The 15,365-nt window shown below is 41.8% G+C and overlaps 1 protein-coding gene across 1 annotated transcript; it reads right to left on the reverse strand.

Annotated features, from left to right (window-relative positions):
* Positions 1-6,926: 6,926 nt before the first annotated feature.
* lfng (LFNG O-fucosylpeptide 3-beta-N-acetylglucosaminyltransferase) lies at positions 6,927-14,562 on the reverse strand. Its single transcript, XM_051387208.1, has 8 exons — positions 13,999-14,562; positions 10,034-10,082; positions 9,705-9,807; positions 9,464-9,617; positions 9,265-9,350; positions 8,828-8,993; positions 8,623-8,708; positions 6,927-8,520 (listed from the first exon to the last, which is right to left on the reverse strand). The coding sequence occupies exons 1-8, from the start codon at positions 14,416-14,418 to the stop codon at positions 8,454-8,456; spliced, it is 1,131 nt and encodes a 376-aa protein (XP_051243168.1). The 5' UTR covers positions 14,419-14,562; the 3' UTR covers positions 6,927-8,453.
* Positions 14,563-15,365: the final 803 nt, after the last annotated feature.

A 15,365-nucleotide genomic window follows, 5' to 3' on the forward strand; every position in this document is an offset into this window, starting at 1 on the left:
GGCAGCTGCAAGACGGCCAGGAGACACACGAGAGAGTTAAAGCTGCACAAGGCAAGACTTCATTTAAAAATGTAGCCGTTTTATCAGCCTAAATCACGGGGCAGGCAGCATCTCAGCCCTTTTTATTGAGACCCTGAAGGTTCTTACTCTGCAGATGAAATTCTGGTGAGAGGAAATTTCTCCATATCAGAGCATAAATCGAGCAAATACAAGTCATGTCTACAGTACATTACTTACCAGCATCGTCCAAAGTAGCATGCCATAAACACTTTGATGTATTTCCTACTTTTACCACTGTAGATTTAAGTCACTTATCTTTTTATTACATGGCAGGAAGTGCTTTGGAATTCCTCATTAGTGCATAAAAGCTAACTATCAACATCTGAGATCTCAAACAACAACCTTACATGGCTGTCGTGTTGTGAATAGCGTGATTTTGGTTCATTCTCGCACTGAAAAGTTGCAGTTGAGCTGCCAGATTTCAAATTTCTCACGAAAGAGGTTTCAAACCAGCGCCTGCTTTCAGTTAGCACTCAGCATTACCACTTTACTATAAGGTTCCTTTACATGACTCTGTGATAGTTTACCTATCTCGAGGAAGTTGATTCTTTATGAACAAACTTGATGCTTTGTGAAAAGGTTGGCAGTATTAAAAAGTATAGAAGATCTGTGGTCATGTGATTATTAATGTGGGAGGAAAGAAGTTCTGATAAACAAATTTGGATCAATATTGGACAAATTTTACCTCTGTTGATTTACCTCTGATAGACATCTGAAATATAACATCAAGGGGCCTGAACAAGGATATTTGTGTGCTCACAAGCCAAAAAGATGAAGAACCTCTGGTTTAGTCTTTAATAATATGTTGTATTTCATATGCTTGTCATATATTTCTGTATGAACAATCTTAATTTAAAAACTTAGCTGTAAAATAAATGTAATGAAGTATAAAAGTAGAATATTTCTAGTAGTATAAAGTACTGTTGCTTTCATCCCTGTCACTGCACACGGTGTTCACTTTTACTTCTCACTTCTCAACATGTCACATCTTGTCATCACAGGACAGATGAACACCTTTGTGCCACGTTTCTGGAGGGAATCCTGCTGCTTTGTTGCTTATGCGAGGGAGAGGGAGAGGGAGTCAAGGAAACAGGGTGCCTGGTTTGTCTCCTGTGTGGCCCGGGGGCTCAGAGGGAGGCAGCTGTGTCCTGGGAGTCATTGCTCACGTTATTCACACCTCACCTCCTCCTTTGTACACATCACCCAGACCAGTCAGAGGGAGCACGTACGCAATGAAGGATTTATGGAGCTGTCCTCACCTTTTTACTCCACACAGAGAGCCTCCTGCTCCCTGTGATGCTCCATGACTTTCTAAAAGCACTTCCTGGTCTTTAAAATCTTTTATCTTCTGTGTGAAGGATTTGTTATGATCCAGTGGTTCACCACCATCTTAGAAATGAACCACTTCGGAGATTTAACCACATTATCTCAGCTCATACATACTCTGCCCAGCAGTTATCCTCCCAGAGATGTGTTGCAGTGATTAGACCAAAAATTTCCATCCCATAAGGTCTCTGAGATGGTGCACTCCTGATTTGCATTTACCACAACCTTGATGCACATTTTGTGCTGCAGTATAAACTATAGACATGAGTCCTTTTTTCCAGTTTGACCTTTAAACAACCTAGCATGAGGACGGAAATATCACACAATGAATAGAGCTTATGTGAGTGAAGCTAGCACTGAGTGCCAAGTGTTGAGTGCCAAAAAAGTTAGAGTTATTTTATTTAACCTAGTACTGACAAGTACAAAAATGCTTAGTAAGTTTTTATTTTACCCCTATTTAGCATTCACAAGCAGCATGTACACATTTAATAATAATAATAATAATAATAATAATGTTATAATGGTTACTAACACACTATAATGTAGTCATATATAAGGTCTTTTTGATTGTAGTCATCAATAATTTTAAATCCTCATGTGAAGAGAAACATAATAAATGCCATTATAACACAGATGTAATCATACAAAATATGTCTTCACAGGAAAAGTTTTATTATTTGAAAATACTACACAATAATAAAAACTTAGAAATGCCATAATGTCTGCTTAAAACTACATAATAGTGTTACCAAATAACCGAATTACGTTATAAATTATGTTAGGGGTGGGTAAAAATATCGATTCATCAATGCATTGCAATATATTTTTTCCCAATTCAATATCGATTCATTAAATCCTCTGAATCGATTCAAGCCCCTGGCCAGTGGGGGCGCAGTGAGTAACACCTTTGTGTGATTTGCGTTGTACAGTTGGAAGCCGAACTATACCACACAACAACAACATGGAACCGAAGCAGGTAGCAGCAGTGTTAAACCAGCACCTTCAACTTTAAAAGCAGACGTTTGGAGTCATTTTGGATTCCAGTGTAAACCCAGAACACAGGAAATAGACCAAAGTACGGCAGTGTGTAAGCTGTGCCAGGCACTACTAAAATACTGCAATAACACAACAAATTTGCGCAACCACTTAAGCCGACACCATGCAGATGGGAAAAAATATATTGCAATGCATTGAAGAATCAATATTTTTACCCACCCCTAACACAGAGGTAAAGACAGCGGTTTTGGAGTCGTTGAAGTCGGCTCTGAATCGATATAGAAGTATTTAAATCAATATCGAATGTGACCTAAAGAATCAAAATCGAATCGAATCGTGAGGTTCTTAACAATACCCAGCCCTAAATTATGTGGTGTTTAGTCATGATACAACAAATGAGAAAAGGTTCTTAGATTGACCTTATAGTTCTGATTAAAACAAAGAAATTTAGAGAAATAAGATGAAGGATTCTGACTTTAATCTCTCAATTCTGACATTCTGTCAAAAAACTGACTGCTTAGATCATGAAATTAATCTCAGAAATCAAAGACTTTTGTACAGAGCCCAGCAAGATGAATTGAATTTAGTTTATTTTGAAAAGTTCCTGCAGTACACTTCCTAACAGAAAGAAAATCGCTCCTGGTCATCTTTACGCAGGGAAGGCTGGTCCTCCTCCAAATTACTCTAGTCCTCCACTCAAGTGCTGCTTACTACGGAGTTCAAGTCCTTGCAGCCGGGATATGTGATACCTGGATTATAGTAAACACCCACTTCGTCTGCCTTTAGAGCACATGTTGAGCAGGATTAAGGCCTGTGCCAGTTGCTGTGAGATCTCTCTGTGGGCCAATGAGACTTGTCCCGCCGCTCCTAATCCTTCAGACAATGCAGGCTGTTAATTGGAGACTGACTGATATAGCAAAGGCGAGTCATGAAGACAATGTGCGAGTGGCCAGCTCCTCTGTAATCCCCTGCACTCTGAGGAATGTGGCAGCCATCCATACTTCACCAGATCTACTCCAAGTCCCAACCTCCCACTCTGGGCTTTTCCATTTTACTGACAGTTAGACCTACTGGTTTTCTTTCAGTATAACAGACACAAAGAGAGTGATTTTACAGAGTTGTGAAATGTCACATACTCCACTGATGGGAAGTGCAAGAAAGCACACCCACGTGTTTGTGTTTTAATCAGCAGGTTAACTGCTGTTAACAGTTTGTACGCCAAGCATAAGTGTTTCCTGTCATTCCACCTTAAGACAGGGGTGAAATGAGTATGTAGTATGGATTACATGTATATATAAATATATTGTTGTTTTGCGTTTCTTTGCGTCTTTGTCATAATTTTGCATTACGTTGTCATCATTTTGTCTTTTTAGTCATGTAATGTAATGTTTGCATCCTTTTCAGTCATCTTAGGTTTCGTTTTAGTCATTTTGCATCCTGTTTTGTGTCTGTTTGTGGTCATTTTGTGTCATTTAATAATCATTTTGCATCTCTTTGTGGTCATTTTTGTCCCTGAGGTCATTTATTGTCTATTTTTAGTTGTTTACCAAATGTTATGTTCATATAGAGCTCTGGTCCAGAGTCTCTGGGTGGGTCTGTTCATTAATCCATCCATGATACAAACAAGCCAACTTCTTATCACTCTCTGACTCTGGTTTAGGGCAGGCACCGGGGGGTGGCCAACCAGATTCCAGGGGGGACCCATGCAACCCCTCTGAACCCACTACTGCTCTGCCACAATTTCTTTGGTACACAGACATATTTAGTTGTAATGACAGCGTGATATACAGAACATCCTGCTGTGGGATATAAAATTAAAAGTTAAACTAAATGGGTGAGTCACTGCAATAATAAAACTCTTAACAGCTTTCAGCTCAGGCAGTTGTGTTATTACATGGGTGACAGACAGAACACCCCATAGTTTTTTATCCTCTCCCTGAGGTGAAAAAATATATATATGTGGGCAGAGAAGCTGCATTTCTCCTTAAGTATGACTCACAAAGTGAGACAGCCACAAGTCACTCAGGACGTTTATGTTTTGTAAACACTACATGATAGACATTTTGGATACTGGATCCTTTATCACTGGAAGATAATCAGCAACAGCCTCCAGTCATCTTTCACCATAGTTCACTGACAGTTAGGTGGTCGACCAACAGTGGAAGTGTGCAGTTGGATGTTTGTGTTCTTGTAATCTCTCATCTGTTGCCACACCATACATATGCAAAACAGTTTTACTGAAACCATTTCACAGCTAAGAGCTGAACGACAGACCTTTTGAGTCATGAATCAATCATGATTGACTTCTTAAATAAAGACATATCTGTTAGTGCTGTTCACATAGGGAGAATTACTGAAATACCTCTCTTAAGTAAAAATAACTCAAAACATACTCACTGAAAATGTTACTTTAACCTTTTTAATTGATTCTGAAACAGAGTATAAATTGTGATGCCTCTGGAAACGGCGGGAAACAGCGAGCCTGGTTCTGTCCAGCCCTAACAAAATCTGCCTACCAGCATAATTTGCTGTTTTAAGTTGGATAACGGCATAGAAATAGTTCAGTTTGTACGGAATAAAGGAACTTGTGCTTATAGTTGTGAACTGAAGTAATAAGACTAGGCACTGATTCACTCTACTACCTGTTTTACTAATGCTGTCATTATAAAGCCATATTTAGTGTCTGATGTGGTTCCTCCTCTCTGTCAAAGATCTGTCCTTCAAACTGTCTCCCTGCGCAGGATGAAGACTTGGCCTCAGCTCAGGGTGTAAATTGAAATGCTTATAGCGTACACTTAAGAGCTCAGTCTGACTGTATTTATTATTCTGCAGCTGCTGGTATGGGAACAGACATAATTGCAATAGCAAACGTTAAGGAAAGATAAACAGTAGGAAACCAGTGGGACAGTAATCACAAGTAACAACCGCCATTCATTCAGTTGCTCAGAGATACATTGGTATGTTTGAAGGATTACTGATGCAGGGATATGAGCTGGAGGAAATGATTTTAGGCTCATTTTAATCTTATATACCTACTTTATGTCCTCACATTGCAATATGCAGGTGCAGACTTCTTACTAAATCATAGTCACCCTTTTATGTATGTTTGTGCGTAGTGTACATGTTGCTTCAGGTAGGACTTAGAAAGTGTACAAGTGACAGTTTTGAGAGTCTGAGCTTAAAAAGAGTAGAGACGGATTAGACCCACACTCAAATGATTTCTTTATGTGAAAACCTCGTACTCTTTTGCAGGAGAAGATCAAACTGCTGCTGATCCGATTACTGTTTGCACATTCACAGCGCGCCAATTTAATAATACAAGAGTTTTATACTAAAGCCACATGCCCTCTTTTCCCATGGGTGCCGTGCCAGAGGAGAGATCTCTCTCTTCCTCTTTTTAGTAAGCTGAGAGGAGCTGATCAACCATTCGCCGCTGAGTAAATGTTTAAAGCTACCAATCAGACTGCTTTGATTGTTGCATTTCTTGCAATATATGATTTGAAACTGAAATTTATTGGAAACATTTTATGAGTCAACAGAGAGAAGACAGATGACTGATGTTTGAACATGAGTTTTAGATACATAAAAGACTGCCGTTTTTTCCCACTATACATTTCTGGAAAGCAAAGCTGTGATTATGGTTTGTGGTGGGGATGTTTGCTCCAAGTAATTTGTCTCCCATGCAAGGCTTTGGTGATGGATCTTCAGCTCTGTGTCTGCCAGAGTTCATTCAGCATGCGCTTATGCAAGTTTTTTTTAAATTGTATAGTATGCTAATGTTTTAAAAGAAGAACCGGTATTCTGTCTTTTCGTCAGAATTGTATACAGAGTGTAAAGTCCTGTCTGGCAGCTTTTTTAGACCTAACCCTTAAAATAATTGAGATAATAGTTTTTTTCTCCCCATGTTGAAAACCTTGTATCTCCAATTGATGATGACACTAATGTGTTAATATTTAAGCAGCATTTTAATACCGAAGCTGGCTGCTTGGGTGCTAATTTGACCTGTTATATACACTGTTTCTACAGTTATCCTAGCTGCTTTAATCTATTGTATAAAAACAGTGCATTATAATATGCTTGTTATCAGAAGAATGATTAACTTGTAGCTTAGTACAATATTTCCACGTGTCAACTGGCATAAAACCTCAGAATTCCCCTCAAGGAAATGTACTTAGTCACTTTCTACCACTCATGAAACCGTTTACCATTTCACATTGTGAGAATGGCATATTTTTCCTAAGGTTCTGGCAGAAAGTTATATATAACGTAACCAGATCAGTCTTGTATCTGTCATTTTAAAAAGTAGCTAGCTCTCTCCAGCTGTAACACCTCTGGAAACTGAAAAGAGCCAGGCTAGCTGTTTCCCCTTATATCAATCTTTATGCCAAACTAATCGGCTTTTGGCAGCGCTGTTATTTTTTTAAATGCAGATCTGAATCTAAATATTTCCTTAAACATTAAGTAAGTAAAAATATGATTATTCAGAATATTAAATGTATCATCTGGAACTTGAAGACAGACAAATAAAAACATGACCAAATATGTAAACTTTCTCAGTGGTTATGCACTTTTATTCAAAGTTTTAGGTCCCACCGTGGGTCCCATGGTAGTTAATACCAGGATCAGCTCATAATCCCTGAGAAGCCAGTATTGGGAATGAACTGTTCAAACCCTCCAGATACTGGAGAATAAACACCACAGTCATTTAACACAGTTCAAAGCAGTACAAAAATCACGCCCAGGTCATTAAAAGCGTATGTAAACCACATATGGGGAAATTACATTCTAAACATTATACAATCACTACAAATTTAAACAAAGGCACAGTATACAATACTGTAATCAAGATGTACAGAGTAACCCAATATGGGTAAGAGACAACACAGAGGGAACACCTCCATGTGGAAACACTGATGTTGCTCTTGTTAAGTTCTCACCTCACAGGCCTCAACAGTAACCAGCCAGTATTATGTGTAAATAAAGAACAATAATGTTAATAATAACAGAGATTCACATCAGTCTTTTGTGCAAACTATTATAGACTGTGGCTCAGATTACACAGGTGGTTATTATTTAGATGCCATTGATTCAAACTGTTCAAATGGCTTTTTATCCACGCTAAAAGTCACTAATTCTCCACTGTTGAACCTTATGAGGTGAGCGTCTTTCCAGGAGCAAATATCAGCTCATTTGAAACTCAGCTGTGCAATTTTTAACCAAAAACAAAAAAACTTTTCAAAGCAATTCGAAAGCTGATTGTTACCCCCCAAATCAAAATCTCTTCCACTCATTGTTTTTCCCTGATTGTAACAAATGCAAGGAGTGTTATTAAATACATAAGAATGAATAGATATTGAGATTTTGAGGGGTTTTTTTTTGTTAGTTTGGACACAAATCTGAAGCATATCATTAAAGGACGTAAATTAGGTCAGTTCGCCAAAAAATATCAAAAAGTGCTTTGTCCTGATATACTTCAGATTAGATCACCTAAGGATGCATTTGGAAATCCGCCTACTGCCAGCTCTGGTTGTTGGAGAAATAACACTGTTTACTTAAAAGCACAATAATATCTTCATATTAGAGCATTTGTCCGGAGTCATAGGAGTTAAAAGATAAGAAATAAACATGCCTGAAAAAGCCAATTATATGTGATAAAAGCCTACAAACAAAGACCTGTATGGCTTTGTATTTTTAAAAGCTAAAACAAAACATAAATGTTAATATAAAGCTGGCAAAGGTTTGAATATATGACAATACATTCTATGAGAATTGCAGATACATTTACAAGCAACATATACATCACAAAGCTCAACTGATTGCCTGCAAAGCTTAACGCTGAAAGCTACTTCCTGCCGAGAGCTGGAGTCCTCTTATGGGACGAGGTCCTGGCACTGGACAGGAAGGAATAGTCCAAAGGCGGGCCGCACAGCAGCCCAGTAAAACTATTAAAGACCGCACACAACTGCAGCAAGAATACAGCAGCCGTGCGGTCTAATACCAAACACTGGTCCCCGCGAGCCTTTCAGATACCGAGGCACGACGGGGACGAGGATGAGAAAGGAGCAGTTGCCCTAAAAGGCAACCTGGGGGGGACACCATGGGGTGTCTGGATACAGGAGACAGTGCACAGACTTGAACCTGGAAGACAGAAAAAAGAGGGTTAGAGTTAGAGTTTGCTGAAATGTGTTAAAACTGAGATTAAATCGGTGTCACATCATTAAAAACAGAACAATCTCTCACCTTGATGGATCCTCCTCCACAGGAAAAGCCCCTTTCAAATTAATGATGTTGCTCTTATTTTCAAACATTCCATAACTTAGAGTGATCTGGAAGAAAAATTACAGTAAAAACATGAGCAACGTAGCAAAAACACAACTCTCACACTGATTCATGACTTCATACTGATCATGTATTTTTTTTAAAAGATGAGCTACAAGTGTCTCACCTGCTTGTGAATTTCAGATCTTGACACTTGTTGCAGGTTCTCCAGGTGGGAGTGAAACAGGTTGCTGCGGGTCAGAGGAACCCCCAGAACCGACTCGATGATGTAGCCGATGGTGCAGTCGTCGGGCAGGCGGATCTTCTCCGCTGTGTTCATAAAGTGGCCGCCACTGGAAAGACAAAAAAAATAGACAAGAAACCTGGTTAGAGTTTATGTGACACAACTACTGGTGGCCATTTTGTACTTAATGAGCATTTCTAAACATAACCTGGACAATCTTGCCCTCGTTGTCTTTGTAATAAGGAGCTAATTCTCTTTTATTTTGAAATGCAAACAAGGACATTTCCCAGATTGTGACTATTGAGACAGTTTTTGCCATTCGTATCCTCTCCGTCTCTACCTTAGCATAATAATACGAGATGTGTGTAAATGTGTCTCACCTGGCCCATGGGCTCATCTTCAGTGCCAGACCCCGGCTCACACAGAAGCCGGCTCCTCCAGTAGCAAACCAGAAGTTGACTGGTTTCTAAAAAAAGACACAGGAAAAGTTTGTTAATAAAAAAAATAATGTACAGTTATCTGAGAAATAACCTGTATGATCTTCAATATAGCAAAACAACAAAGGATTTTACGACATACCATCTTATTGTCCCCCAGCCTCTCTGTGGCCTCTATGGGCCGGTCCAGGCTGGGTTTTCCGAGGTACATGTCCTGGGTGTGGGGGTACTGGGACAGGAACTTCACAAGAGTCCGAACATTCACGTAATTGTCATCATCTACATGACAGAACCACCTAAGAGGCAGAAAGAAGAATGATTAGATCCTGTAATATTCAGACTAATAAAAAGTCTAAATAAATATAAGTGTAAGTGATGCTTACTTTTTTCCCGACTCTATGAACTTGTCATATTCCACCGCCATCTTGCAAGACAGAGCTTGTCGGCTATGAGCTGCAGAGCAGTTGGTGTTGATTGCGTGACTTCCTGTGGGAGCAATGAAAGGAAAGGAGGAATTTTAGTTAAAGATGACAACCATCAATGGAGGCTCTATGTATTTTAATGCAATCTTTCAGAGGCAAAAAGTTCAAAGCTGAATTTTAATGGCTTTAAAAATGTGATTCTGTTTCTCATAAATTCAGAGTTGGCCCCATTTCTAATAAAACAATGTGCATCTATGTTCCCAGTTTTTCATTCCCATCATTAAACTTACCAATTTTCTTCTTTAGCTCCTCATCTTCTCCGTCTGTGAAGATGTAGGTCTGTAAACAAACAAGGGACATTACAGATAAGTGGACTTGGTCTTTAAATCCATAAAATCAAAATGACTTTGGATGATCATGTGGAGCGGTCACACGATCAAATTCAACAGGGTGTCCAAAGTCCTCCCTCCTCACATCCAGCCCGGTGTGATTAGCATCAATCAACATGTCTTTTATGCAGTGGAAAACACAGTGAGTTAAACAACCCCCGGCTCAAATAAAGGCCTTTTGTCCGGCGTTATACTCTCTCCATGGCAACTATGCTGCCGCCCCGAAGCATCCCAGACATAGAACAAAGCAGGAGGCAGACTGTCCGCCCCCACGCACACTCCATTCATGTATCCCATCCCCCGGCTGAGCCCCTTCACTCTGCTGGACCTGCTGCCAGGCTTCAACGTGTTGAATGCACTTAAAACAGTAGCATACAGATCTGACATACCACCGACACAATCCTCTGCGTGCTCGCTGCTTTATGACTGACTGACTCAAGAATCAAACCACAAGACTGCAGCCGCTTGTTAAATGTAGCAGTTACTCATGAAAGGAGTTAACAATAGAGGGCACCTTAGGAACACACTTTAAAGGGAGCAGGGGAAGATTAGACTCCTCTTTATGATAGCTCACACTGAGCAGGTGCAAGCTGCTGAATAGTGATGATGAAAAGGCTGCCGGCTCTGGGCTTTGTAACCGCCAGTGGTCTGTTTACTCTTCACCTCAGGTGAGGCAGCACCTGCCGTACATCACGCTACCTTATCTAAGCCACGTGTCTCTACACGCCAGGTCGTGGTGCCTTAACCCCAACTGACAGAGCACCTTTTGTCAACCATAACACACATTCCTGCAAGTTCGCCACCCTGCGGCTGAGTGACTGCAATTTTGTGATGCGCATCTATAAACGGGCCCATGAAAGACACATCTTTCTAACCCGGTTTTCTTTCTTTTCTGCCTGAACTGTTTGCGGAACAAACTCTGAGCAGATGTAGCGCAATGCTAAAGCCATGAGCCTGTATTTGTTTAAGGAAGGGTGGTGGTTTCACTGGTGAAGGGATCAGAGGCTGGCGCTGTTTGCTTTAAAGCCCGTTGAATAGACAGCCTAATCACCGAGGCAGCTGCCAGAGCTGCCAGGGCACTGACAGAAAGGGAGGGAGGGAGGATGGAGGCGAGGGGGGGGGGGGATCTCACTGCTGATTAGTAAATCGAAAACCGTGTGTGGCCATTCACCCCCACTTCACCCCCCATCCTGCCTCCCCCTCCTCCTCCGGGCCGTGAGCCTCTTGAATAGAACAATGCTGTGAGTTTTCATGCTGGGTAAAGTCTCCACTGGGTAAATTCTAAATATGTTTGCCAGCATTTGCATACAGCTGCAGGAGTTAACTAAAGAGAAACCTCCAGAGGGAAGGTTTTTTTCTTCTTCTTTGTTTCTTAACTGAAACTTAAAAGAACAGTTACTTTCGTAGAATACTAATTCATACAAAAAAGGAAAAAGTATAAGAAAAAATGGCTGTGTGTGAAGCAGAGATAAGAGGCGAGGGGGTACAGGGTGAGGAGAAGTGGGAGATGAGAGCAAAGAGGGGTGGGGACGGGGGGCTGAACTCCTGACCACAGGAAGGCCTGGCACGGCCCTGTCTGAGCTGAACGTGGTGCCTGGCTGACTGTCTCCAGCTCCACGGGAAGGAAGGGCATCAGGCTCCCCTCCCTCCATCAACTACTTCCAGCCTTCTGTGCCAGAAATTCAAAGCATTTTGAGCACTTTCTTTTTATCAGGACAAATGATTTGGACATCAGAGTGCTAGAGTGACTGCAGCGGGGACCAAGTATAGACAGGCATTGCTTTTTAACACCAGGCTGTCCTCTTGAATGACTACCACCCACTTTCTGGCTTCTTGTACTTTTACTACATCACATTGAAGCCATCTGATTAACTCGACTACAGCGCCAAGTGCTTTTCCAAAATGCTAAAAGCTCTCATTGTTGCAGTGCTGGCTAATTATCATACTCTCAAATGAGGAATGCGTGGCACACCGTGAAGATGTAGGTGCCAGCTGCAAAATGAATTTACGCTCTACGTGCCAGTTTTACAAATCAATTCGCCGGTGATCAACAATCTGAAAGGGGAAGTACTGTGATCCATTTTGCTCTTTTGTTCTATGACCCTGCTCTGAAGCTATGTTGTTCCAGTGTGATTAATGAGGAAACAGGAAGAGGCACTCTACATGAAAAGGTTATATAACTTGAAAAAAAGAGGCTTTGTATTTCAAAAGCGACAATTTACAGATAAATTGCATTTGGCAACAATGGGAACCTTCATATAAATACACTGGTTGGATTTACACATAAAAATGCTACTTGTGCTCTGAATGGGCTCAAAGATTAAGAAGGCCACAGGCACTATTGTGTCAACACAGCTATCACAGAGATAATCTACCTCCCTGTTCTCATGTAAACAGCAACAGATAGCAGCTCCGTCTGCATTCGAGTGAAGAGATCTCACTTAAAGTAGAAAAGTAACAGCACAGTCAGAAATAATAAAAAAAGTACTCTAAACCGGCTTTTGCAGAAATAATACTTTTGTCCCTTGTGTCCATACTGCTACAAAAGTGATCCAAACTCCACAGATGTTCACCAGCTGAGCGTGAGAATAGAACCTGAACATGGAGGATGCACCATATGTACATGGTGGGAACTCAGAGCATCATATGGCTGGCATTAAGGCCATCCTTTGTTCTGTCTCTCCTGACCACCTGTCACCCTTCCTCCAGGAACTCCCTCTTGTATTGTGGGCTCAGTCTGTCCTTTTTGTCCACGCAACCACCCACCAGCTGCCTGCCTATAAGCCGTGCTGTTAACTCTGTCGGATGGGTTAACTAACATCAACCTGTACAGTGATTACAGCCAATTAGCAAAATCGACTCACATTTAGGCAGATGTTGTAGCGCATGATTGTGAGCTGTGCATGTAATTCTGTCTGATCGACCTGTTATTATTTTCCTGGCATCAAACACATCTCGAGAGAAGAAACCTCTCTCCAAACTTTACTGGTGCTTGAGATAAAAGACAGAGACATGGTTTTAAGAAGAGAAACCCTGTGTGACAGCGCCCGAGGCAAATTAAAAAGACTTTAGAGAAAGCACATCCTTGATGCAGGATAAAATCACTTTGACTAGCTTTCTCCACACTATAGCCGTGCATGTCTTTGTGCACCCTTTAGAGGAGCTTGGTTCTCAAGGCCACATACTCAGCGTCCTGCTTCCCAGCACAAACTTGCCTATAGATGCACCCCCTTTGTCCATGGCATCCCCTTAACGAAGCCCCCGTTTTCCCATCCCTCCAGTAAGCTTGACCCAGACTCAGCTCCCACGTTCCCATGGAGAGAGGGGAGACAAGGGGCTGGGAAAGCTTTTCTTTCCCCTTCAGAAAGACGCTTTGTTAGTCCTGGAAGGGGGACAGCGATGGAGTCGGTGCTGTGAAGCATCCATTGCACCGGGGGCATTCACAGGGACACCCAAAAAGAGGAGGGATAATAGAGAGTGGGGAGAGAGGGGGGCTGAAAGAGGGAAGAAGAGGGAGTCCTGAAACTGCTCCCTCCGTTCTCAGGGACATCACTCAGAGGAGAATAAAAAGTGACAGAGCCGAAGAAATTCAGCATGGTTAACAGGGGTTGTGTGGCTATTTCAGAGTGTCATCTGGTGACAAGGGGAACAATGCAGCACTGTAAGCAGCCATCCAACAGGCATCACCTGCATGTGTACACTAGCTTATTGTTCAGATCAGGCTCAGCAACAATGATCAGCCCATAAACAAGCAGATCATTTCCTAAACCTAATCCTATCCTAATCTAAACTCTCAGCTTAATGCTTGCTCAGTGGCTATTTGGTGCATGAACAAAACATGAATTCATTTTGCACTTTTCCTTTACCTGCTGCATGTTTCTTGAGATCCATGTGTCCAGGAGCAGGTTCAGCCTGGACTGGTGGAACTTCTTGGTGGTCTTCACGGCGATGAAGATGTCATTGGCATTGATGTCCTCAGCTGGAGGAGGGTCAGCGGTGGACGCGGAAGAGCGTGGGGGCTTCTCCACCTCCCTCCGGCCCCGGGTCAGTTTGGTGAAGTACGCGGAGAAACCTCTCTTGACCTGCGCGCTCCCGGGTTGCGCGTCCTCCTCCTCCTCCTGCTGCTGCTGCTGCTGGAGGAGAGAGCGCGTCCCGGCGTCCTCTCCGTTCCTCTCCTCATCCACCTGAACCCGGTGATGCTGCACAGCAACCAGGAGCAGCAGCAGGCAGATACATGCTGTGCTGGCTACAGTGATAGCTGTCTTCTTTCCATTATTTTTCAACATGATTAAACCTATAAAATTAAAAAAAAGACTAAAGAAAACTATGAAGCGGTGCAACGATTCCCCAAAGCAAAGTCCATATGGTATTTTTTTTCCTCAATAGAGCACAAAAGTATGAATGACACGTCCGTCAGGGTGCATAGCTGAAGCAAATGTAAGTGAATTGCTATGAGGGAAAATATATAAGCTTCCATGCTGGCCACGCCTCATGGGAGGTCCTTGAATGCAGCATGCCAGTCAGTGACGCAGAAATGGGGCGTGGTCATAGCTATGTGCGTGCGTGTGTGTGTGTGTGTGTGGGTGTGTGGGTGTGTGTGTGTGTGTGTGTGTGTGTGTGTGTGTGTCACTTGCAGAGTTCAGTTTGGCTTTAAGAGATAATATGAGTAAAAGATTGACCCAAAGAAAACAAAACTGCAGGTGGTGACTTGGAAGGTTGTGTTTCAAACTGCACCTGCAGCCTTTCTGTCTGTGACTCTAACATATGGGGTAATACAGGAATAAAAAAGGTTTTCCTCCAGATCTAAATTTGCAATCAGACTTTAGGCTTTTTGAATTCAGCCTAGTGTGAGCTGGGTGTTCACTAGAGAAACAGCCTCTATTGTTCTTCACTGACCTTGTGAGGACTCTAAACAGTTGGCCATTCCTGAACACTTGTTATTCAAATTCTGGCTCTTACAACTGAGTGCCGTCTGGCGCTGGGACGCTGACCAAAAGACATGAGTTCCATTTGGACCAACATGCAGCTGGTGGTGGAGCCTCAATAACCCCCTGACTCTAGGCAACCACCAGATTTAGACTGTTAGGTAACACATGTCTGGTTAAACCGAGATCTAAAAGACCATCTTCATGTTCTCTGCCAAAATCCTTCAAGCCGAACTGCCTTATCTTTAGGCGTTTAACAATATACAAAAGATTGAGGATAAATCTTTTCATTTTTTACAAAGGCAGCT

Source organism: Dicentrarchus labrax, unplaced genomic scaffold (assembly GCF_905237075.1).
Source record: "Dicentrarchus labrax unplaced genomic scaffold, dlabrax2021, whole genome shotgun sequence".
Taxonomy (NCBI): domain Eukaryota; kingdom Metazoa; phylum Chordata; class Actinopteri; family Moronidae; genus Dicentrarchus; species Dicentrarchus labrax.

Coding starts and splice junctions, on each gene's coding strand:
- lfng (XM_051387208.1), bottom strand. CDS start 14,418: ATGTTGAAAAATAATGGAAAGAAGACAGCTATCACTGTAGCCAGCACA. Junction 9,808..10,033: donor GGAGCTAAAGAAGAAAATTG/GTAAGTTTAATG, acceptor TTGCTCCCACAG/GAAGTCACGCAATCAACACC. Junction 9,618..9,704: donor TTCATAGAGTCGGGAAAAAA/GTAAGCATCACT, acceptor TCTGCCTCTTAG/GTGGTTCTGTCATGTAGATG.